This window comes from Topomyia yanbarensis, chromosome 2 (genome assembly GCF_030247195.1).
Source record: "Topomyia yanbarensis strain Yona2022 chromosome 2, ASM3024719v1, whole genome shotgun sequence".
Lineage (NCBI taxonomy): Eukaryota > Metazoa > Arthropoda > Insecta > Diptera > Culicidae > Topomyia > Topomyia yanbarensis.
This window is the reverse complement of record NC_080671.1, coordinates 96,348,887-96,375,357: the sequence shown is the minus strand read 5'-3', so window position 1 is coordinate 96,375,357 and position 26,471 is coordinate 96,348,887. Positions and strand designations below refer to the sequence as shown.

The 26,471-nt window shown below is 37.8% G+C and overlaps 1 protein-coding gene across 1 annotated transcript in view; it reads right to left on the bottom strand.

Moving 5' to 3' along the window:
* The window catches only part of LOC131678889 (inactive dipeptidyl peptidase 10), a 565,731-nt gene that overhangs the window by 55,966 nt on the left and 483,294 nt on the right, over positions 1-26,471 (bottom strand). Inside the window, exons 9-11 of the mRNA XM_058959306.1 lie at positions 20,351-20,464; positions 12,066-12,189; positions 4,000-4,114 (exon numbers count right to left, since the gene is read on the bottom strand). Of these exons, the coding sequence (XP_058815289.1) occupies positions 4,000-4,114; positions 12,066-12,189; positions 20,351-20,464 (353 nt within the window). The remainder of the gene's footprint in view (positions 1-3,999; positions 4,115-12,065; positions 12,190-20,350; positions 20,465-26,471) is intronic.

Sequence of the window (26,471 nt, the reverse complement as noted above, 5' to 3'; positions counted from 1 at the left end):
TTTGCGCATCACAACTGGAGAGTTACGGCACTCAGTGTCAGTGCTAGTCAGTATGCCGTTGCGATGAATCTAGTACCGCGTTGCTTTTTGCGACACTAGAGTTTATAAACTGACAAAAAACAAATCGATGGCTCTCAAATTTGGAAAGCCGTTTTTTTGAGCTTCGCGAAACACCTTGAAGCACGGTGTATTTACACAGGTACACTCTCGCTCATTTCGATTTATTTAGGTACTCGTTCCGCATAAAAGATTAAAATTTGTGCGTATCGAAAATGTTAAAGCATTTTGTCTCAATATTCCCCCTTGTCACACATCGTCACAAATTTGCTACCCCTCTACCCCCTAAAGTGCTGCGTCATTTATACATGGCCCCTGGCACCGTACTGGCTGTTGTTTAAAACGGTATGCATTGATCGAAATGGTAAAGCGAAAATCGAAGCGTAACTAAAATATTCGCTAATTTTAGGTCATTTAAATAAAACGAAAGAAATATATTGTAATTTAACTCGAAGTTGAACCTTATCGACTCAACAAAAGTAGGTGTCAACGCAATTGTTTAAATACGCAATAAATAAATTTTTGAATAAATGCATATCATATGCATGGTTTCGCACTGTCTAAGTAGTACTTTTTAGCTTTCATATATGTGTGGAAAAACTGTATATACTTTCAATATGATGACAAACGATGTGAAATGTTTGAAGTATTCGTAAAACATAACGCTGTTTTTTTTCCATTTCATATAGATTAATGGTCGTGTCCTGCACACAACCTTTTAATTTTTTACACATTTAACTAATTTTGATTTCCATGTTTTCTTTTTTGCAATTTTTTTTTTCAATCGAATCATTTTTCCCATTATTTTATTTTGATCATTTTGCGTTTTATAAATGTTTTCTGTTTTCCTTTTCATCAAATTGTATTTTTTACTCTATTACTTTATATAGATTAATTTATTATTGAGCTCATTTTTTTCTCTTTTCTGTATGGTAATATTCCCATTTTTCCCATTTCTTGTAGTATTTTCATTTTTAACTATATAACCCATTTTGATTTTACATATTTTCTACGATTTCGCTTTTGTTTGTTTTTGGGCTATTACAACTTGTTCCTATTTTCTATTTTTCTTTAATCTATCCCGCCCAATCGTTCCTATTATTTTGCTATTTTTATTCCATTGCACTTATTTAATTCTAAATGAGTTCATTTAAAAAAATAACTTGTCCACTTTTTGATTATTCATAGTTACTTTATTTTTATCTATTTGTGGAACATCATTTATTTATTTTATCATTTATTCTATTTTGAAACATTCTTAACATTTTTCCATTTTCCTGTTTTCATGCTTTTAATCTTTTGTTTTGTTGCTATATTTCAAATATGTTGTATTATTGTTATTTTTACATGTAACTCAGTGGATCCGTCTCGTTCATTTCTGTATTTCTTTACTTTTTTCTAGTATTGTGTTAATATTATCTGTCGTATTAATTTTTTCTTCCCCTTGTCGTTTTTTCTGTTTTCAATGCTAATGATATTTATTTAATTTTGATGTATTTTTTCCATTGTCTTAATTTTATCCGTTTTCTATTGTTTTTCTACCATGGATTTTTTTTCTATTTTTTCGTATTGGCAGGTTTTTAGATGTTTCCATATTATTGATCTTTTTCCATTATCTTTAATGCCATTTTTTAGCCTTCTTTATTAGTTTTTCCTAGCTTGTACCTTTTTTTGTTCTTCTCTCTTTAAATTCTACCCTCATTGAATGTTTTTTTGTATTTTTCCATTTTGTTACTATTTTCGCAATTTACAGAAGGTTTTAATCATAAGTATAATATTGTAACGAAATATATAAATGAACGGCTCGCAAAAATCACTTGAAACAGTTTTTCCTGAAATCAAAAAAGTTAGCTACACTGTCGAACAAATGAGTGTTGTATTTTCAGAAGATGGCAACTTGACCGAATGTTTTGTTTCTTCAACGAATTCTAGGTGAAACTAGACAGAAATCCGAACAAATACACGCACTACCGATAAACCTGGATAAATATGATATTGATAAACCGGTTACTTTTAAAGCCACTAAAAATTTCGATGCTTAAAGGGTTTTACGATCGAAATTTGGTCGTCTTAAATTTGACGCATTTCTTTTTACGATATTCAACAGATTTAAAAAAAACCTCATTTGCCTGCGTGGAGAAAGATGCCGATTTTTTATTTTGTCATTTGCTCTTCAGTGATAAAAGTGTTGTCCAAGGAAGAGCAGCAACACAGAGAAATTTTGCTTGCGTATAGCCTGAATCCGAATTAAGTAATTCGCCAAGGCAAAGAAACCGTTAAAAGTGATCAAATCAACTGTCACCATCGCAGTGGCAACCGGAAGGAATAGTGGCGGATACTTTCAAGCAAACGAAGTTATCGAAGTTCACTAAGAAATATCTGGCTTGGCAGGCTTTTTGTACCTGTGGCTTGAAAATCGACATTTTTGTTACTACCGAGACCGTCAACAAGAAAAAATTACGCGAAAGAGTGCATGAAAAAACGTCTGCTACCTTTCATGAAGCAACACGATTGTATCACGCTATTTTGGCCGGATTTTGAATTCTGCCATTATGGGAAAAAGGACATGTAGTGGTATGACGCCTACAAGGTTCAGGTGGTGCCCAAGGACAGAAATCCTACCAACAGACTTGCGCTCGGCTCAATCGTCAGGCGGAACCAGGAAAAAGATTCAAAACCGTTTAAGTAAACTGGCACTGGCTAATAAAGTGGACGAGGTGGCTGCACAGAATTTGAGTTAAAAGGCGCTCAACCGAAAGCTTAACTAAATATTTCTCAGTATTTTATACTAATAGAACGGAGGTAGAGTGGTAAGCGTGAACGCCGCGGCAAACCGAGGTCGTTGAGATTTTCTGAGGTGAAAACTCTGTGTCATGTCTTTCTTCGAAAGGAAACTAGAGTTGTTGGTCCCGGTGTGTTGATGTACCAATATCTTGTGGAACCAAGTGGCATGAAGGATGCACTGCAACCGGTTGCCCCTTTATCTTCGGTAATCAAATCACTAACACCTGAATCACGAACGATTGTCAAATTCGTGGTTGATGTTTACGCTATAATGACAACTACACAAGCAGCGACTAACACCCCCAAACCAATAGCCAGCCCCATCATCGAAGAAGTTAATAACAATGGAGGCGGGTTTTCACCCGTGCCTTGTATGTGCAGGTGGCAAGGAAGAATCTCATATAACCAAAGAGGAAATTTACCTCACTATTTTCAGACAAATATTGGAATATTCTAGGATCTCCTAATTTAAAGTTATTAGTAATAAACTGTTCGTCTTAAGAAAAGTTACTTTTCCTATTCCATAAGTGACATTAAATTTTTATTCTAATTTTGTTACTTTTGGAACGAACAAAATATATTGATACCGATTTTAGCGCAATCCTTTGACTAACAATCGAGTAATCAATGAAATTAATTACCGCTCTGACTAATGGCAGGAATAAATGATAATCCACTTTAGCAACAAAATAATAGAGATAACAGATATCAACACGTAATTTGTGAGAGTTTTCTTTTAGATACAATTGAGCACTCATAGATTATATTTCTGCTATTGAACCTGAATTTTGATTGATTTTTATACAATTAAAAAAATGGTTCAAGATTCATAATCTCCCCACCCTCCATAATCCAAATTTATAACAATGTTACAGTCTCTATACTAGAGTGATCTTGTTAAGTAGAAATTCCACATTTTTCGAATTCTGAATGATTTCCAAATTGGTTGGAATTGATTGGAAAACATTGCACCTTATTCAAGTGATTGATGGGCTGAAATAGCTTCAAGCGTTGCCTACAATTTCATCCTACTGGCTTTTTTTAACCTGAGGAGGGAATTATTACACCTCTAATAAAGCAACCACCCCCACGAAATTATATAAATATTACCCAACCAAGAAGCAAGCATCAGCCCCCACCCTCCCCCACCGTACTTACCTGCCGCTCCATCGCGTAGTGGCGAAATCGCAATATATGAGCTTCCATTTTGACTGAAGAACGGAACCGACATCTCATCCACCCATCCACGTCCATCACCACTAATCCGGTGGGTCTGACGATGGGTGAGCGCGTGCACGGGTGAAAGAAGAGGAAGAGAAAAAAAACAATATATTTTGCATGTTAGCTACCAAAGCCAAGCGAGAGCGAAAGCAAGCATTATCGTCTAGAAACATATAGTCATCTTCGTGTGAGTGGGTGAGATTTGATTGGGATAAGTGGAATTTTTGAAAGGGAAATGGGATTTTGTGAATAGTAACAAGAAGCGACGTTAGAGGTAGAACGTTGTTTGATAAACGATGCCACGGTTGTTATATTTGTGCAGTACCAGGTTTTAGAAAGGTGCTGCTTCTGTGGCGTTCATCGATCGTTTTGTGATATTTCGGGAAACAAAGACGTACACATTAATTAACCCTCCGGCACTCGCGCCGTTGTATTTAGTGGAACACCTTCAGAAACTCTAGCGAAATCTTCTTTCAGCACCAGCGGCTGCTCATTCGGGGAGCCATTCGCGCGAGTGCCCGAGGGTTAACAAAGAAGCTATGCCGACTGGCTGAAGGGATTGCCTACTAAGGTTTTTTGCACCTTTTTCGAAAATATTTCTACGAGCTCTAGGCAAAATCGTTAAAACCCCTCTAAATAACAAAAAAATAAAAAAGAGATATTGAGTTGTGTTCTCTTCAGGAGTGCCCTTTGAACTGATTACGGCGACGCGAGGCACTAGGCATTAGACCGGTAACATAATAAATTTCTGTACAAAATGCCAGTATAACCTGGTGTGTCCCAAAATCTGCAGATATACAGTTTAAGGTATAAGGACCAGCATTGCCGAAGACTGCAAATTTTGCAGTAAAAAGATATTCTCATATAGAGTTATGTGTTGTCTCTCTTTCTCGCACATGCTTAGAATAGAAAATTTCAAAAAAATTTCTTGGTCTTCAAAGTTGAATAACTTTTTAGGGGATCCTCCAATCAATATGCGGTCTTCAACAAAGCAATTCTTTATAAAATAAGCTACGCGTCTACAAATTTTGAAGTACGCAGAGTTTCTGTGATTTTTTTTTATTGGAATTTAGTTTTTTATTTCCGAGTTTCCATATATATTACTATAGAAACTGAAAACCTCTTGTGGGTATTATTTTGCATTCGAATTAGCAGTGTTCCGAAAAAAGTCAAAATTGTTGCCGGTCTACTAGGCATGTTGTATCTGTTGTATTACAATAAATCCTAATAGATTGGCAAACGCTTATAAAATCATCTTGGAACACTAATTTATCAGTTTTTCTCAAAAAAGATAACTTTCATAAAACGTTTTAGTTTAAATTTAAATAAATTACACATATATCCTAAAGTTACCAAACGCAAAAAAAATCTGCATACTTCAGTAAATACCCAATGTAGTAATTTTTCTTCATATAGAGTTTCGCTAGCAGATTGATGACTAGTTTGTCAATCGAGTAACTTTTAACCCTAGAACGTTGCACTAGGGTACAAATGTACCCCACGCCTTCTTTGAAGCCGCGTGAAGACGAGAATTCGGCATTTATCGACCTAGGACCTTAACCATAATTCAATTTAGAGTTCCTAGTAAAAGTAGGAAAAGGTGGTATAGCCAGTTTGCTTATAGCTTTCGTGGAAGCAGGTGTCAAAGTTGGCATGGGGTACATTTGTACCGCAGTGTACGGTTGCTGTTGGCGTTTCGTCAGGTTTTGTGCTGTCAGTGGAAATGTGACTCGTGACAATACCAGTTTAAATACTGGTTGTTTTACTACGTAAGTAACAATTAGTATTATAAAATCGTTTTTAATCATTCAATCAATAAATTTAATTTAATTTTGAAGTAGAAAAAAATATCGATCTCATTTTTGATGATTTTTATTGATGTATTGTTTATTTTTTATAGTTCCTCCAAACAATGACTCGCAAGTATAATTTGCGCACAGCTACTACTGTAACAGTAACGTTGCGTGTTACCAATGTAGTACTGGTCAGAAATATTTTTTTCATTTCAATTTCCACCCCATTCTGTGTTATTTTCCAAAACCCGATTTTTAAACTTTCACTCTTCCAAATAATTACACTTTCAAAAATATCGCATATCCATTTTATACCGTTCCTAGACCATTTTTTCAACTTTTAGAATCATTTGATTTTTTTCCAAATCGGTTGAAAATTCGCAAAGTTATAGTAATTTTTGTGAAAAAAGTCATAACCGCAATTTTTACGTTTTTTTACATTTCTTACAAAATAAATGTATAGAATTCGCTCAAACTTTGAAAAGTTTTTCCGAGGCTCGGAGGGCCGAGTCTCATATACCAATCGACTCAGCTCGACAAATTGAGACAATGTCTGTATGTGTTTGTGTGGGTATGTATGTATGTGCACTAATGTCATGTAATTATCTCAGCAACCGCTGAACCGATCATAACGAAATTAATTTCAAATGAAAGGCCTAACGTTGCCATTTGACACTATTGTTTTTCAATATGTTGTTTACTTTTTGAGATATGGATGATTTTGTCAAAACACAAATGGTTTAAAGCAAATAACTTCCAACCAAAGTGATGCAGCCGTATTATGCAATGCACGCGCGTGAATCTAGCCGCCAAAAATACACCCGCTCGTTCCGCGTAGCGCAATCTACAATTGACTAGTTGATGCAACGATTTTACCGATGATGAAAGAGAATTCTTGCACCCCAATTAATTGAGAGCAGGTGAAATTGCTTCATGTTATTTTTTCAATGTTTATATTTTATCCAAATAATTTTCTTACTGTAAATAAGGGCCAAACAAGGTAAGTTATGTTCATTTTGCACTGAAGTGTTGTTGAATATGCTCCTCATAAATAACCTGTCCTACTAACCTAAACTCTTATTCCTGAAACATCTATGAAAGTAGTATAGGTTCCCTGCATTTTCGCAAGTTGATGTTGAACTAACGTTCCTTCCCTTTCTCGACGATTGTAAGGACGTGGCCAGGTGTACACTTTGATGCTTTTCCAATATGAAGAAAAAACGTTAATCCCAAATGTTTTTTATTGCGACACGGTATGGTATATATCTTGTTAAATATTAGTTGAATATTGTACAGACACCCACGATTTGTGCAATCGTATAGGCTATGCAATAATTAGAAAGCTTGTGTAAATACCTTTCGAACAAGCTATAAATTGTCAAAATCCGTTCATGAACGGCAGAGATATTAAACATTTTGTATTTTTATTCCTCGCTTACCAATTTCTACTAACTAAAAATGAGATCGTTACGTACAGAGTATTGCTATACGGGTGTTTTAGGAGCAAAACTAAACCGATTTTGATTATCGAAGTATGAAAACACACAATGAATTCGATTCCGAAAATATTTTGTAAATTAATTTAATAATTAATTAACTATTTCCTGAAAATAATACTCATTTTTCCAAATCATTCAAATATTTAACTTATTTTAAATATATGATCATTTCATTTTAATTTTTTCATTTAGTATTCGTTTTATTCATTTTGTTTATTTGACCTCATTTTATCTATTGTATTTATTTCATTCTTTGTATGTATTCCAATCAGTTTATTGTCTCATGCAGCTTATTCGTATCATTCAATTAATTTATTTTGTTTATTTTTTTCGTGTTATACAATTTTTTTTTATTATTTTTCGGGTTCACACATTTTATTCATTTTAATAATCTGACTAATTTTCTTTAGTCAATCATTTCATTCAGTTCATCTAGAACATTAATTAGACACAATTTAAAATATTCTATTAATTCTATTTTTAAAATCGCTGATTTTTTTCATTTCAATCATTCTATTGTCTAAAAGCAAACAAAACTAAAAAATGATAAATTATATAGAAAGAAAACATTTTTATTAATTTTATCACTTTAGTCATTTTGTTTATATTATTCATTCAATTCATTTTATTGATTTTATTAACCCTCTGCATACCCAGTTATTTATGAACAACAACGTTTTCAAAGAGCTATAACTTTGGGGTTAGACAAGATTTCCTCACAAAAACCCGTTTTAATCCATCTAGTGGTGCAATTGTGCCTTTTTCATTTATCCAAACTATGATTCCATGGCTGGGTATGTTTATTATAATGGTGGAAATGTCTATTACATCTGAATCGTATTCCCCAAATTACACCCCTGTTAAAATACAGAAAACCTTTACAAGTCCAAAAAAGGATTAAGTTGACGATGTTCAGAGTGATTCATAACCTGTGCATAACCTTTCTATAGGAGAAAGGCAAAAATTTGAATTTGCGGTGTGTCCGCACTCTTCAACCCGTAACTCCGGAACCGGATGTCGGAATCTAATGAAATTCAATAGCACCTATGGGAACGTTGTACCTTTCATTTGAGACTAAGTTTGAAAAAACGGTTCAGCCATTCCTGAGTAACCGATGTGCTTATTTTTACATACGCACACACACATACGTCCACATGCACAGACATTTGCCGAGTTCGACGAACTGAGTCGAATGGAATGACAGACGGCCCTCCGGGCCGGGATTAAGTTGACGATGTTCAGAGTGATTGCATAACCGTTCTATAGGAGAAAGGCAAAAAGTAAAACTAATAATTGTCACTATCACCGTTTATTTGAGCGCTAATAGTTACAAGAAATATCCGTAGAACTGAAGTTATTGCAATTGTTCAGATTGGATTTCACTGGAGCAGTACTGTCAGAGACATTTTCAGTTATCGGTGCAAAATTATATTTTGATATATCGTTGTCTTCAAATATTGTTGAAAATTGATAAATTGTATCAATGTAGACTGCTTTCGGTTATCTTTTCTGCCGAATTGAAAACTATGCAGGAGGGTCGGTATGCAAAAATTGACCAGCTTCTCACACAGCTAGATATGCATCTATCTTGATCAAAACAGGTTTTTTGTGTTTCTTCACTCTAACAATTTGAAGAAAAGCGGTTTTGGTACCATGTGCTAGAAAAATATTAGGCATGAAAAGGTTAATTTTATCCGTATTATTCATATTATTTATCTTACTAATTCATTTTTTTTTGGTTTTATTCATATTATTTATTTAATTTATTTTAATCATTTTATTAAATTGTTAATTTTTGCAAGTTCATATATTTTATTCAGTGTCTTCATTTTATTAATTCGGTTTACTCAGTTTTTTTTGTTGGATGACAGTTTGTTAGCTTGAAACAATTTAATTTACTCTCTCAATTCCATCATTTTTGCCTTTCTCATATAGAAAGGTTATGCAATCACTCTGAAAAACGTCAACCTAATCCCGCCCCGGAGGGCTGAGTGTCATATTCGACTCAGTTCGTCGAGATTGGAAAAAATCTGTATGTGTGTGTGTCTGTGTGTGTGTCTGTATATGTGTATGTGTGAGTATATATGTGCGTATGTGTCAAATAGTGTCACTCATTTTTCTCAGAGATGGCTGAACCGATTTGCCCAAACTTTGTCTCAAATGAAAGGTGCAACCTTCCCATCGGTTGCTATTGAATTTTGGATCTATCGGAATTCTGGTTCCGGAATTACGGGTTTCAGAGTGCGGCCACACAGAAATTTCTCATATAGGCTAAAGGAAAAATTAAAAATAGCATTTTTATTTTTGATGCTAAATGTCTTCAAGGTGCATGAAACGTCGAGATTTGATGCAAACTCGAAAAATAATTTGACGACGATTCACTTTTTGGATTTTGCACATTTTTGCCTTTCTCATATAGAAAGGTTATGCAATCGCTCTGAAAAACGTCAACCTAATCCCTATTTTTTTTTGTTTCGCCTAAGGTTTCTGGATTTTAACAGGGGCGTTTTTGATGCTTTACGGAGAGGGGTTACACCCCCCTCCCTTTACTGTGCACTCCCCTCCCTTAAAAATCCCCTCAAATCGCCCCTCAGCCCTCATACCCCTCCCTTTCAACCCCATCATCTTTGAACTACCACTATATCACAAAGCACAATTTATGCTGGGGATTTTGGCACATTCATGGGACTTTCGCCCTCCTCACACACCCAGCCCCGCATGACAAAATGAGTTAGCAAGCAGATAACATTGATCTAATGCTGATTAGGCTAATGAAGTATGATATTTGTTTGTTTCAAGTGTTTCACCGTCGACACGTAGCTCATCAAGTTCGTGGCTGGCAAGCCATTGTGCATAAGTGCAAAGTGTACTAAGAATGTAATGGACATTTCCACAATTATGTTGAACATAAACAGCCTCCGTGCCATAGTTTAGAGAAAAGAGAAAGGCACAATTGCACTGCTAGGTGGATTAAAACAGGTTTTTTAATATTGTCTAATTTTCCTTTGAGCAAATTTAATTTATTTCATTAATTTGATTTAGATTATTCATTCTATCCATTTTATGAATAATTTTTTTTATTTGTTTTGCTTCATTATTATTTTAAATTTTTATTTGCTTTGTTATTTTGCCCTAATTTATTCAGTTTATTCGAAGTGTTATTCGTGCAGGACTCGAAACTGTGCTTAACTCACATCTAGTTGCTTGCCAACTTTGCGTGTGTTCGGCAAACTAATGAATAATACAACAGTGATATATGTAAGAAATGTCTCATCTCACTGATAGGTGGATTAAATCGGTTTTTTTGTTCAAACCAATTTATGTATCATTGATTCAATAAATTCCATACTTTCATTTACACAGCTGCTTTCGCAATTAAAAAACGAAGAAAATTACGTACTATACATTTCTTTTGTTTGCATTTTTACCTGCGAAAATTGCGATCAAAGCGTGGGGTACATTGCACCCAGTGCAACGTTCTAGGGTGGAAAACGCAAGTGCAACGTTCTAGGGTTAAGTATAGAGAGATTAAAAATTGAAATTGGTAAGTGTAAAGTTGGAAACAGGACAAGAAAAGCCGTCTTTTCCTTTACACTGAAAAATAACCCGTTCTTCCGATTGTTCTATTCGGTCAAAGAAACTCAATCGTACCTACACGTGGGCATTCACGCCCAGTGACCTTTCTCGTACATGTCGCATTAAATTTCAATGGAACGCGACATCAGTCCCAATTCAAGCGCTATAATTGAATCCAATGCCATTCATCGTTATTCATGTTGGGAATGGCCTATTTCTTCAGTAAGAAGAACTTCCGAACTGGTGCCTGACGGTTCCATTTTGCACGTCTGGTTTTCCCATTGTTGCTCGAAAACTACCACCAATTTCCTCCCATAGAAACTTTCTGTGCACACTCGAATACAACGTACACAGACAGTACAGGAGCAAGATTTTTTTTTCGGTTTTGCTCCTCCAAATGATGCTGTGGGTACTTGAAAAAGGCCAAAGTTAAGGTGGTGTGGTCCGCCATCCGACCTGTGCTGCCTATTGTTGTAGGGAGCTCGGTTCAAATGATTCTGTCGTTTGCTGGTGCGAAAATGAAGATTTATTGTTTCAATTTCACAACTGAAAGCACAGAGTATTTTGTTTCGTTCGGAAGAAGGAGATGGAGGTTGTGTTTTGGTACTGAATTCGGATAGACGGTAGGCTTTCGGGTTTTCTTTTGTGTTTCGATAACTGCAGCAACAAAAAAACAAATGCTCTATCCCGGCAGGATGTGCTAGAATGAAAATTGTGCTTATTCCGGGTTGCAGGTAGGTGACAATGATTTTAGATCGTTATCGAGAGAGAGGGAGAAAACACTGGTAATGGTTGATGACATGTGGTATAAAGGTGTACGAGCAAACAGAGCTGGGGATGAAATGAGGCTTCGAGGATAAGCTTGTTTCCTATGACAAAAGAATCACAATAAGCTGAGATTGATTTGTATATATTAAACAAATTTAAAATCAAATCCTGTCTTAATTTTCTTTCGAGTATAAGTTTCAAAGATCTGACAAAATATAATCAAATATTTTCAAAAATTGATGTACATTCATTCTAAGACAGAAATAAGCCGAAGATGAGGACAAGACGCTAGTGGCTATGATATGTTTTCAGATATTTAGAGCTGCCACAGATTCTACAGATTCTATTCTACCGCATGCTTAATTACCTCCTGACAGTACCACATCGGACTTTTGCACAGTGTCACCACCGATAGATTCTGCGGTCGGTTCATCCATACAACACTGACCTCGGTTTGCGATACCCAGGCTGCACTAGTGAAGTAGTGTTCCCTGCAAAGATGGAAACAGATAGTGTGGTTAACATAAATTTATAGGTACGAGTGCAGTATAACTATATTTGTTAATTGTGAACATAACAAGACCAATAAAATGGGATAAATAAATTTTCATGGATCGTATCCGCAATAAACAAAAGTTCGGTTGATAAAATGGGCGATGTTTGTGGATAGAGATGGGAAAAAGCCGGTTGCATACTAATGCGATTCAATTCAGAAATCTACATACGTGTTTTGTCTTGCAGTACAGCGCTACTTCAATAAAATTAATAAGCTACTGAAAATTGGCTCAGACTGAAAATTAATGTTCGCAACCATTATAAAAAAACCAAGATGGCTGGGTTAAATTTAATATGATTAACTCTTTTCATGGCACCAAATCATTAGAAATTAAGCAATGTTGCTTTATACATTCCATGTTTTGACGTGAGTCTTGTTTTTTCCTCAGAGATTTTTAGGCACGTGTCCACTGGAAAACAGACAAAGAAAGAATGACCGGGACGGTGAGAATGAAGAAACGATGAAAATACACCTTTCTATTGGAGACACTGAGGAAAGATATGTCCTCAAGCAGGAACCGAACCTGCGATCTCCCAGTCTTTAGTTGGGTGCGTTAACCACTTCGTCATCGAGGAACTGTGATGATGCCATCACAATATCACATATTCCCGACAGTTTCGTGGTCACCGCCACAGCTTCCAATACCTGTGGCCAGGGCCGGCGGAACAGTTTTTTTTTTCCAGAGTTTCGGAATGATTTCTACCCGTACTGACGAAAGTTAAGGCATGGCGTGTGTAAGTGAAAATTCCCTGATAATAGCTGATGGCAATTTGAAAACACTCTTTGTTAACGGTCTGTATAACCGACGGCTCAGCGAAAACATGTTTGTTGATTACTGATACTACATGGAACATTTGTACAGCTAAATCCCAATTACTCCTTTCTTTTAAATTTCCCTTCCCTGCGATAGAACCTTCTTTGGTGGGTACTGAAGCCCGCATGATAGTGTGCACCAGGCATTGTAATTCTCACTCACTCACGCGAGAAGAAGCTTATCCGATGTCCAACTTTTCCGAGATAAGATGAGTCGCAAAATTCTTGGTCTACACAAATAGCGTGAGAATAATTTTCTCGATAAAATTTATCTAATTTTTTCCTTCTCACCGGAGAAGGTTTTAATATGTTATTTTCTTGGAAATCAATAAAAGTTTCAAAATATACACTTCATTTCTAAGAAAAGCGACAAAGAATGACAGACTTGTTTTTTCGTGGTTTGAAATAGCGGTAGTAAGGCTGAGAGCGCTAAAAATATACCGCGATAAACTCATTCGCTCAATCTCCCGCGGTTTTTTTTTCTCCGGAGAATTAATGCGTCGCATTTATTCGGAGAAGTTATGTGAGTGCCAATAATTTTTCGTTTGAAAATGTGAGTTTTTATTGTCGCAGTGAGAATTTATTCGGAGTCATTAACTCATATGAATGATACATGCAATGCCTGGTGTAGACTAATGGAAAGGTAGCTCCGTCGACCAACATCCTTCTAGGTTTAATCGGCTTTGATGGCAAAAAAATCCTTTTTGATAGGAACCGGCCCCTAGATGGTCTACTTCCGGACCAAAAATAAGCCATTTAGCATCATCTATATATTGCGTGATTTAACTAAAAAACACTTGGACATGTTCGAAGAAGTATTTTGTCTACGTGCCTGCCCGGGAAGTAGAGATTGATAGTCTCTGAAAGGGGCTTTAATTACGAAATATGGGGTTGGATCCTACCAGTCGCTTTAGTCAGTCAGTATGCAACCAATTGCGTTCAGCCTTTCGCCAGATCTGTGCTTCCAAACTATGTTTTTTGAACGGAGCTGGTCTACCTGTTCGCTTTTTTGCACCGCGCGTCGTTGCAAACAATGGGGCCATAGAGTTACCCATTGTAGAAACAAGGCACGGTGTGGAAAATGTGGAGAGAATTCTGAAAAGTTTTTCTTCTGTGAAGAGGCTCCTCATGAACTGTCGACATATTCCACATATAAATTATACGGGGAAAAACTGAAGCATTCATTTGAGGAACGCTCCGAGAGGAAATGCCAAAAAAGGCTACGCCACCGACCACGGCAAGATTCTAACAGTCCCATTGTGGGAATATCTTCTAATGTGTCTATCAGGCCCGTGCGCAGAAAATGCTCATGGGGAGGATTTTGATTTTTCTACGTTTCTCATAAAAGAAAGGTTAAACTTTGAAGATTTTTGTGAGAACTGGAAGGCCGAGTATTGTGTACCAATCGACTCAGCTCAACAAATTGGGCAAATCAAGAAGAAATGGAATTGGTTGGTGGTAGTGTCTGATTGGTTTGAAGTAGTTAATCTTACTGACTAAACTTAAACCTCGTGTATCTTGCCATCCTCATCCATCCGGGGCCACTGTTACACTGAAAAACATTGTTCCTAAAATCTTGCATAGAGTACCATGAATTCTAGAATATTCACATTTTTTCGTTACGAAAACGTACTATGAACAAAAATCATGTGTTTTATAATTATGTTCAATTTCGCTTCAGTAACGCCCTCATAACGCTTTTATTAGCGGAAATATTAGTTTTTGTGTTGTGAAATTCAATCACGGTTTCCTTGTCATTACCAAAACGATTTTCTGTACGTGAACTAGTTCACAACTTTATGATCATAGATAGTTCGGAAAATCAAAACATTGTGGATATTCTCTCGTGCTCTATTTCACGAAACTCGAAATTTTATTCATGAATCCATTCGATCCTCGTGAACTAATTCATGATTATATATTACTTGTTGCTTTGTTTTCATCACCGCTAGCAAATTTGGTATGGACAGTCATCGATTTTTTTCGGTGAAAATTAAAACAAACTGCATTTTACCGGACGTTTCGACCTACTAATATGTTCAGTCATCCTCAGCGGCTTGGGGGTCCAGACCTCTTCGAAATATTTTACTTGTTGAGAAATTTTGAATCAGCTTCAATTTTATATTAGTTCCAAACTCAAAATCATTCCAAACCAAATTTGATCAACAAAACTGATATTCGTTAAATAAGGTTATACCTTATTTAACTGTTTTCGTGAATCGTTCATGAAATAGCGATCATTTTTCCATGAATTTATGAACGAATTTTTTCTGAGTACGCACAACTTCAGTGGGGATTGTACTCTAGCTCACGGCTCACAGAAAGGAGGCTTGCTATTCCGCGAATTGACAGTTTTCGGTGACGTCAGAGAAATCGTTGAGATAAACAAACGGATTTCTCGAAAGTTGTTAATTGACAATATTTGAGCTCTTACGGTGGGAAAAATAGTGTGCAATGGATTTTTGACGTAAATTATGTCATAATTACACTAGACACAGTCAGTGCATCTATGTGATTATTAGCGTAAATCGGGAATTTGGATGCATGCCATAGAAAACATATCCCACCATAATTTTCTGATCATAGCAAAGGTTTTGGACATCCGCATAGCTTCCTTTTGATTTACCAGGTGCCGATCATTCAAAACAATTACATGAAATTCATATATTGTTTGCTGCTAACAATATATGAATTTCATGTAATTGTTTTCGCCGACGATTTCTATGACGCGCTCTCGTCAAATGTTTACACTCTAACGAGCTAGCCTAGTATATGTAAGCCGTGCTCTAGCTCTTTTATTTTGTGTTAATCGTTCATGTTTTTTCCAATGATGCTTTTTCTTGCTTACTGTCCAACCTTCTCGGTATATTTAACCTGCTCTTGTCTGCTGCAAATATCGTCACCTGTTGAAACACGAACCGATCCGGAGGTGTCGACCATAATGATTTACATCTCTTTACAACCACCTTCCCAGTCCCTTATCCTTCTTGGTGCTACTCGTTCCTATTCATTTGATAGCTGCTGCTGAGAATTTCTCGGCGGCGGTATTTCTGCCGATACCGATAATCATTTTCGCGAGTCATTTAGCTGTCAGTCACTCCGACGGAGAGATCATCGGCTGTAAAATTTCTGCAGATAACGATATCTCGATTTTCTTTGACATCATGCTTTATCCTTAGATCCCGTTGCTAGCCCGCTGACCGACATTTGCTGTGTAGCTGATCTACTCACAACTAGTACTTATATCGAAACAAGCCGAAATGTGAACCGGCCTAGAGATGCCGACCAACATAACTTACATCCCTTTCCAGCCACCTTCGTGGGGTTTCTTCCTTGGTTTTTTCAACGACTTGTTTCAAGAGTGATCGAACTCGAATGACACGGCTCACTATATAATTTCATCCCTGAACAGGAAGTTAATAAATTTTTAAAACTAATTCAAAACCCTCAAGGGAGGGGTTTGAACCCCTAAAACCCTCGCCTTGCGCACGGGCCTGGTGTCTATTAATATTCGATAGAGCAGAATCATTTCCTCTCCTAAGCTTCCTCGTAAAGGCCTGAGAATGTCCCTTGATGGGTGCTGTTGCAAAACCGACGTAAGTGCGTCAGTCCTATTATTTTCCTAGGTTTTACACAATGCATTTGCATTATGTAAAACCTAGTAAACTTCCGACGTAGATCTTCCACAATTTTATCATGATTCGCCAGTGCCGAGAATACACTATGTAGGATTTATTTTTTAAGTTAACTATTACTCTGGTCCAGATTTATTTTGCCAGACTAACCCTTTGTTTCAAGATGGCAAAGATAAGTTAACCAAATATTTCTGATTTTTTTCACAAAGAAATGAAAATGAAAAACAAATCAAATTTACTACAAATTAAGGAAAGTAATATTTCACTATTTGCTACAATTGAAATGTTGCATCCCACTAAATCGCTCAAAATGGTGTAAAAAAGTTATTTTGCTGCAATTTTACCAAATCAATTAACTGTTAGTGGTGCTTATTACCAGCTGCACCAAGGTATGGCAGATTTGTTCTGATCCAACTGGCTAGGTCAACATCAAACGAGTTCTTCCGGTGTTGTTGTGACTCCTGCACTGTTGGCTAGAGAGGTGAGTTTTGCCCCTTTGTTGCGACCTCTGGTGATGAATGTGGAGGAGAGCAATGCTCGCTCGACTTGTCCTCTACAGCAAAAGTAGCAGATGCTTTTGTATTCGGGGAAATTAAATACTACACCAGATTAAATTACAGCTTTACTTTAACATAGTAATAAAAAGCGATTAAAGTGCTCCAAAATGCCGAGCAATCGTTTTGATTCCAATTTCTGTCTAGTTCCACTCTAAATACACTACCCCTCAGGTCAGTGAAAATCTCCGGGTCAAAGCCTCTCAAGAGGTGGCAACCCTAAGCGCAAAAGCCTTACGGAACTTTCTGGATGTCGGGTTGCCCGAATTTTTTGCGAATATACGCGATGTTAGAAACACAAATGAAAAACTTGATGAAGCTGAAAAACGCGGTTATTGGCACCGGTTCGTCGACGGATTAACGAGAAAAACAATGTTTCGTTCGGTGGCTAGACCCTACGTTGTGTACACGATTCGACCTTTGATCGGAATACACGGAACCAAGAATCCTTTTTCGGCGGACTGCATAAACGTAATGATTGTTCTTTATAGACACAAATTTATCTGACAGCAAAGATGCTCGCGCTAAGCATTGTAGTGCGCATATCACCGTAACGTTTATCAGATGATGCATTAGTATGCTTAGCTTCTATACTAATTATTATGACAGTAACGGCGATGGAGATCAGAAAAGAGACTGTGCTGCAAACATTCTCCCCAAAAAACTTATATGGTTTATATATTAACCTATCAACGGCATCGGTACAGTTCCAAGGAGGCTCTCCGTTTGATGAAGCATGGAAAGCACTTCTTGTTTTTTCTTAGGAAATGGGGAGTTCTTGACTGCTTTGTCTGAACAAACGTACCAGATTACCTACCAAATACAAATATTAGTTTGAGTTCTAATGAGAAGGCGTGCACTTAGGTATTAGAAGGTAATATTTATGAACGATCGTGTAGCTTCAAAGAGCTTGAAACTTGGCAAATTTCGTAGGGTGGTTTAGGAATCCCAACGGTATTAACAAACCTTGGTTTAAAGGGGATGGATGAAGGTCGTGACTTCCTTCGGGTAATATCTCGGGTCATATCCAATCATTGTACGTTGAATGCGCATCTCCGGCGTATTGGGGTCATGTTGTCTGGTCTTGCGCCTAGTGTTCTAGCGCCAGATCTCCGTTAAACGAATCTCTTCAGCCTCGTTACAGTCAAGTGACTATCCTCGATCGCTCCTATATGTCTCTCATTTACATATATTTAAACACGTTAGATATCCAAATTTAGTTATCTCTTCTCTTTATATTAACATGCTGACAGCTGCCTGGAAATATGATTCCAACTGTTCCCAGTGGATCCAAGGAGGCCAGTCGGTGATCCTGTTCATCATGTCCTGACAGTGATCTTCCGTTTGCCAAAAAGCTGCAAGTTTACTTTCTTTTTTCCCTGTCCACCCTCTCTTCACTTTCCTTGATACGGTCTTTGCTGCTGATGTTGGAATTAATCCCTCTTGTGTGTGTGTGTCTTTTGTCTTTCTTATAAACAGCCTACTAGCGTTTCTCTTTGCTTCAATTTTTAATCAAATAAACATTTTAAAAATGACAAATTGTATATCTATTCTTTGAAAATATTTATTACTACATGCTAGTCTGAATAAAATTGCATTATTAGGGTAAGGTGGGGCAAATCCGACCTAGTAAATGGTTTTGGCTGTAAAATGCTCATTTTACATCGGATCAAGTCGTTTTATATACCAAATTAAAGGTTGAACTTCAAAGCAACTTTCTATATATAACATTCATTCATATCATCGGTAAGTTTTGAGATATAAGCGTTTTACGAAAATAATGATAAATCAATGTTATTGAATTGTTACATGAAGAAAATCGAATTCAATGTCAATATTGGAATTTCACGAGCAGTAGCACGTAAAGATATTCCTATTTGCATTGGAGAAATTGCTCGACGAATACTATATTCATCACGTTTTTGTGTCTTTCGTTTGTAATTATGAACTATTGCGTAAAAAAGTACATTACCATTGTGCTAAAAATAATAAAAATATATTTCAATTTGATAAATAAATATTTTCTTAGCAAAAAAAGCGGTCGGATTTACCCCACCGCGTCATTTTTCATTACGATGCAATTAAAAAAATATATGAAAAAGTGGGACCAAACTCATTTATGCACTTTGTAGGATTTTAATCAAAGAATTTAAATCTACTTACATTTTTTGTATAATAGCTTTAACAAGCAGAAATATCCTGTAGTCAACGAAATCTAATCAAATCAAATCAAAAGTTGTAAAAACACACTGATTGTCGTTTGAGCATCTCAATGTAGACTAACAAAATGCTGTCATGCCACCATTGTGATTATTTTCGATGCTCTACGAGACAACATTGATATTAGTTCGCGCAGTTCTTCCGATTTTCGATAACAGAGAGAGGTCGGGTTTACCCAACTGTCGGATTTACCCAACTGTCGGATTTGCCCCACCTTACCCTATATTTTGTATATCGATCTGAACTACTTGTTTTAAGATGCAGATGTGTCAAAATGTATTCCCCTTATTATAAATATGAAAAATAAATCCAAATTTTAAACAAATCCTCATTATTATCCTATATTTCCAAGAAATTTAAATTGTAAATAAAAGAAATTTGTATCTGAATAAAGAGGTGAGAAATTGTTTTACATCCATAATTTAAGACGCACGCATTTTGTATGCGAGACACATTCATGGTTAATCTCAGGTTTTGGTTTGTTCCAAACTTTCGAGTGGGTAATTCCCCCCCTACCCACGTGTTCCGCCGGTCCTGCCTGTGGCGGTGATTCAACATTCACCTTCCAGATTATAGAATAGGATTTTTATGGTTGAACTCTTTACAACACACCACTGAGGTGTAGGCACCACCTTCCTTCGCAGTACAGACGAATTTAATCGCTCAGAAGTGATCAAAGATTGCGACACGGCACAAAACGTTGCAAACAACAATCACCGTCATCCAATGTGTTAAATCCTGAAAAACTACCTCCAAATCACCTCTGGGAGCTTTGAGTCTTTTGCTCTCGGAAAATCCGACCGTGTAAGAGGTTAAGTGCAGCGAAAGAAAGGACGGCAAAATGGAAAAGCGTTCCAACAGTTTTTTCACTTACTGATTCAACAGGATCGGCGGTGGCGTCAGTTCCCGGGTTCGTATGCTCTTGGGATCCGCCAAGTCGGCCACTTTCAGCGTGATGGTGGGATTCTTCGTGCCTGGCTTAGGATATCTGAAAGGAAACCAAAAAAAAATGAAGAAAGGATATAAGCTATCAGTTTCAGACAATGAAATGCCATGCCGCGGCGAACAGCAGCCGGGCGTTTGTTGTGGGGGGAAAGTTTTTTTGTTGCGAAATGGCAATTGATGCGCTTAGCTCGTTTCGTTGCAAAACTGGACCAGCGACGGAGAATGGACAAACCACTAGAAGCACAGAAACTTTGACAAGTTTTCCGCATTTAAAATTCTGCAATCCCGAGCAGAGCGGACGTTTTTATTGCTTAAGAGAAAGTTGTGAGCGAAGAAGTGCTCTCTATAGACATAGTGTTTAAAAAGAATGGCGTTATTTTATGAGGTGATAACTTTTCCTATTGATATAATGCAGGTGGTTTATGGATCCGAGGCATCTCCGATCATAACAAGCTGAAACTTTTGCAGTTTGCATCAATCAGTTGCGTTTTTCTAGGTTTTATACTAGTTGGTAAATTCCATCATTGTCGTTTATCTTATAATCGAAAGTTTTTTTCATTCAATGTTCAAAAGTCATCTTCAGAACTAGCTGACATTGCTTGTTTGAACAAATATTTCACTCTTGCCTTCGGTTTATGTATACGTCCTTTTCAAACTGTGATTACAACATTTTCAACAGCTTAGTCATCAAGTTTTTATTGGAAAACCATTTCAGACTCATAATAGCATCGTTTACTCGGATATGCTACAGTGTAAAGGCGTGTATTACCGAAAGAAGGAAGCGCAGTTTTTGCCCCAGTTTGTGCTCTCCTGCCGAGAGCCATTCAAAACATCGTATCCGTTGGAGATGGGAAGAAGATAGCCAGATAGGACTATTTCCGGCTAGCTGGGTTGGGTAAAAATTTGTGATTCATTTTGATGAGCGTACAGAGAAGTGTAACAGTAGGCAGAAAAGGTTCATCATGAGCCATTCAGACGATTCTTGCAACGATGATAACGACCCGCAAATGGGTATCAAATTGATTTGCCTTAGTGGCCCATTCTGTTCCCGGTTTTCAGCGCTAGACCAATTTGATTTTTTTCGCTGGTGGTAGATGAGGTCTGGTTAAGTGTGTTTAAACAAACTGTTACATTTTGTGGCATATGGGGAAGGGAGAGTACGTCAAAAAGTGACGTAGTATGTAGAGAGCCAAGTAAACAAATTTTCCAAGGTATTTTGCAGTCAATAGCTTTAGGTGCTGTATAAGAGATCACTCCGTAATCTACAATTGCCATAGCTTGTCGGAATTGATACGACATTTGTCAATGTCATTCGAGTAAAAGTTTTTGTGTAGAGGTTTATTTTAGATATGAGCCTTTAGTCCTTTTCAGACCGATTCGTTTCGTTTGGACAAAATCGATCGTCACCTTCTCGTTACAAATAAATTGAAACTGAGTCAAAAACATCCCTAATATTTAAGAACATTGATGTCATCTGCTATCTGTTAGCATAAAATTTTCTTGCATTCTTTAGCTAAAATTATGAATATCTTTTTTTGAAGTTATTAGTTTTTGAACTTTTGAAGTTTATAAAATTGAACAATTTTCAATCACTGATAATTCGGTAATGATTCGGTATATGAAAAAAAAAATAAATAAAAAAGTTTTCAAATGAGCTTACGGAAAAATTACAAAAAAAATTGTTACATAACTTATGAAATCTGCAATTATTAGAAACAAATTGATTTGTTTTAGAAGTTGTAACAATTTTGTTTCACTTTTGATTTTCTTTAAATAATAATTATCATGTTTATAAGATTGTGTAAAAATCTGGAAGTGGATATCAAAATACTGAGATATTACAATTGTAAACTTAAAAAAAGTCAAATTTACACTAATGGTCCATAATTTAAATATCTCGTAAAATACTTCGAACTTCATTTTTACACAATCTTCTGAATATAATTATAAATGCCATAATTGTTTCCAGGGTGACTTTTAAAAAAATATTTGCTTCTATCATTTGAAGAATGCGTATCAGTTTTACAACTAAAATTTTAGTTCCTTCAATTTCTCCGCATTCTTTAACTAAAAACTGCTGACGATTTTTTTGCTTTGGCGGAATATAATTTTTTTTTCAAGTTCAAGAGTTTATGAACTTTATAAAATATTTTTATAAATCTGGTAAAGTTTCTTAATTTGATAAATTTTATAAAATTGAATATTTTTCATTCACTGATAACTCAGAAACTATGTAATTTACGAAAAAAACATTAAGTAATAAAAGTTGTATTTTCGCAAGAACTCGTTCTCAGATAGTTTTACTGTGCAAAATACGGCAATTGAACAAAAAAATATGAATATATTGCACGCAGAAACGTCTACGCTCTTTTGGAAAAATTCTCTTGTATCAACATATTGCAATTGGCAGAGAAAATCATGAAGATTCATAAACCGAACACAACTGCAAAGTTTCGTTTGAATCAACGATGGTTATATTTTGCGGTCAGCTGGTTTTCCATGGAATCCCTCATTTGTAGAATACATAAGTTACGCAACATAAACAAATATTACAAAAAAATTGTTTTCGCATAGCTCTCAAACGCTTTACAATATCGCCTTGATGTCAAAGGGAAAGTTGTAGGTAATTTTATGGGCCTTTTGCGAAAACTTTTGAAAAGTTGGTAATAAAATAAAATAATTGTGTTAAAATAAAATTTAAAATATCTCGAGAACTACTACATTTCAGAAATTTTTTACTAGGAGCATTTTGATATTCAAAAAGAAAATTGTATTTTTGACTGCAAATTGTATGAGTTTTAAAAATATCCTAAAAGTTGTGTTAGGAAAACTCTTTTACTATCCAAAACTGGCTACAGTCTACTACCTCGGGAGCGATTTGAAACACAAAACTAATAATAAGGCTCTAGAATCCGCAATTGATCCCAGGCATCTTTCATAGTAAATTTCGAGAAGTCGACTGTAACAAGATATTTTACACCGATGGGTCAAACCTCGACGGCTCCACTGGCTTCGGTATATTCGATCAAAACCTCACCGCCTCATTCAAAGTCAATGATCCTGCTTCAGCTTACGTCGCAGAACTTGCTGCTATTCAGTATACCCTTGGGGTCATTGATACTTTGCCCACCGATCATTACTTTATTGTCTCGGATAACTCTCCGTTTAATGAAACCTAGTCAGCACATTCCATATTTTCTGAAGACTACCTTACATTTACCTTAGTTTGGGTTCCCTCACATTGCTCTATCCCAGGTAATGAAAAAGCGGACTCTGTAGCTATGGCGGGCGCCTTAGAAGGTGACACATACGAAAGACTAATCTTCTGTAATGAGTTTTTCAATATCTCGTCAGAGGACGCTAGAAAGTTGATAGACATTTTGAAGCAATGGAGAGTTAGGACGATGGCTGCATTCCATTATCCCGAAGGTATCAACGAAACCTTGGTTCAGAGGAATGTATATGGTCTCGGCTCATGTCCAACTGCTACATGCTGGATGCTCATCTCCAACGTATCGTTGGATTCTATGTGCAAAAAAGAAAGGGAATCTTCGATCGCATACAATATCCAAATACGGAACGTGGCCAATCGTGTGTTTGAGAAGTGTGCATAGTAAAATTTTACTTATCAGTGGACACTAAGAAGCTTGAAAAAAATCACGGAAATTCCACCAGCAGGTTTGCAACAATTTTAATTAGTATTTTGGAACTTATTGATGTCCTTCGTGACATTTATAGTGGAACTTGAAAAATGTCACCTGTTCACAATATGGGTTCATACGAATGAGAGTGCGATAGTAAAAAATTGAGCAGTTTACGTGCACGATCGTAAAGCACACATAATGTAGGTATTTCGGTGAGGCAAATAAGAAGAAGCCGTGAACATCACACAGCTAAATCTTAATCATTGTGCAGCAGCCCAACAGCTGTTGTGGCAGTTGGTGTCGGAGTCGAGGACAGATGTCGCCCTCCTATCAGACCCGTACCTCATCCCTGCCGGCAACGGAAATTGGGTGTAGGGCGGGCCTGGAATGGTCGCAATCTGTACAACGGGATGGTTCCCGGTTCAAGAGGTCCGCCGAGGGTGTTGCGATTGCCAAGATCAATGGTGTGTTCTATTGCAGCTGCTACGCTCCACCAAGGTGGCCCATAGAACAGTTCAACCAGATGATCGACAGGCTCTCGTCAGGCCTAGTGGGCCGGAAACCGGTAGTTATAGCGGGAGACTTTAACGCCTGGGCAGTGGAGTGGGGCAGCCGCTGTACAAATAGCAGGGGCCAAGCGCTAATGGAGGCGCTTACGAAATTCGATACTGTGCTAGCTAACAATGGCTCCGCTAGTACATTCCGTAGAAACGGGGTGGAGGCGTGGATTGACGTAACATTTGCCAGCCCGAGTCTGGTTCCAGGCATGGAATGAAGGGTAGACGAAGGCGATCATTTAGCAATCCGCATTAGGATCAACCATGGTGTGCAGCATCCGAGGGCGGGAGATCCCTGTCAGGTATGCGGGTGGAAGTCCAATCACTTCGACAGCGAAGCTTTCACCGCTGCCCTGGGACTGGAGGTCAACACCGACAGTCTAAGCGGGGATGAGCTGGTAGCTTTTCCACCACGCGCGTACGACGCCACTATTCCGAGAAAAACCCTGCCAACAAACGGCAGATGCCCGGTATACTGGCGGAGTGCCGAGATTGCAACTCTTCGATCAGCCTGCCTCAGAGCTAGACGTAGGATGCAAAGAGCTCGCACCGAGGATGCAAGAAAGAACCGCCGTGAAGTGTTTCGAGCTGCGAAATTGGCCCTTAACAAGGCCATTAAAAGCAGCAAAAGAGCGTGTTTCGACAACCTGTGTGAGAGTTCCAACGCGAATCCGTGGGGTGACGCCTACAGGATCGTGATGGCCAAGACCAAAGGGGGCTCTTCACCCCCAGAACGGTCTCCGAACCGGTTGGCGACGATTATTGAAGTACTCTTCCCGTCTCGAGCCACAAGCCCCTGGCCACCTGCACTACGAGACAGTGCGGGCACGGCCGAAATGGTGGCTCCGGTGACGAATGAAGAACTACTCGCAGTGGCTAATCTAGCGATGAACAAAGCTCCAGGGCCGGATGGAGTTCCAAACAGCGCTCTCAAGGCAGCTATGCAGAGATGCCTTGACGAGTGCCGTTTTCCCGATAGATGGAAAAGGCAGAAATTGGTGTTGTTGCCGAAGCCCGGGAAGCCACCAGGCGACCCATCGGCGTACAGACTAATCTGTCTGATCGACACGACTGGCAAATTGTTTGAGAGGATCATCCTCAACAGGCTAACCCCGTACACAGAAGGTACGGACGGCCTGTCAAGCAACCAGTTTGGCTTTCGGAAGGGTAAGTCCACAGTGTACGCTATCAACTCAGTGTTAAAGACTGCCGAGATAGCGATCCAACGAAAAAGGCGAGGCATTCAATACTGTGCGTTAGTGACACTTGATGTGAAGAACGCATTCAACAGCGCAAGCTGGGATGCCATCGCGCTCTCATTACACCGGCTTAGCCTACCGGTGGGTCTGTACCGGATCCTGGAAAGCTACTTCCAGAACCGCGTACTGCTATCCGATGCCGGTCAGAAAAGGGTTCCGATTACCGCCGGAGTCCCGCAGGGCTCGAACCTAGCCCCGGTGCTATGGAACCTCATATATGACGGGGTTCTGAGACTGAAGTTCCCTCCTGGGGTCAAGATCGTCAGGACGACGTAACCTTCTAGGTCTACGGGGAGTCAATCCCTAAGGTAGAACACGTGATCAACACGGTGGAGGAATGGATGAGCGCGAGAGGCCTGGAGCTCGCTCAGCATAAGACGGAGGTAGTTATCGTCAACAACCGCAAGTCGGCACAACATGCAGTTATCCATGTAGGAGAAGTCGTGATCACCTCACAGCGGAGTCTGAAGTCTCTCGGAGTCATTATAGACGACAAGCTGACCTTCGGCAGCCATGTCGACTATACATGCAAGAGAGCGTCGACTGCTGGTGCGGCATTATCGAGGATGATGTCCAACAGCTCAAAGGTG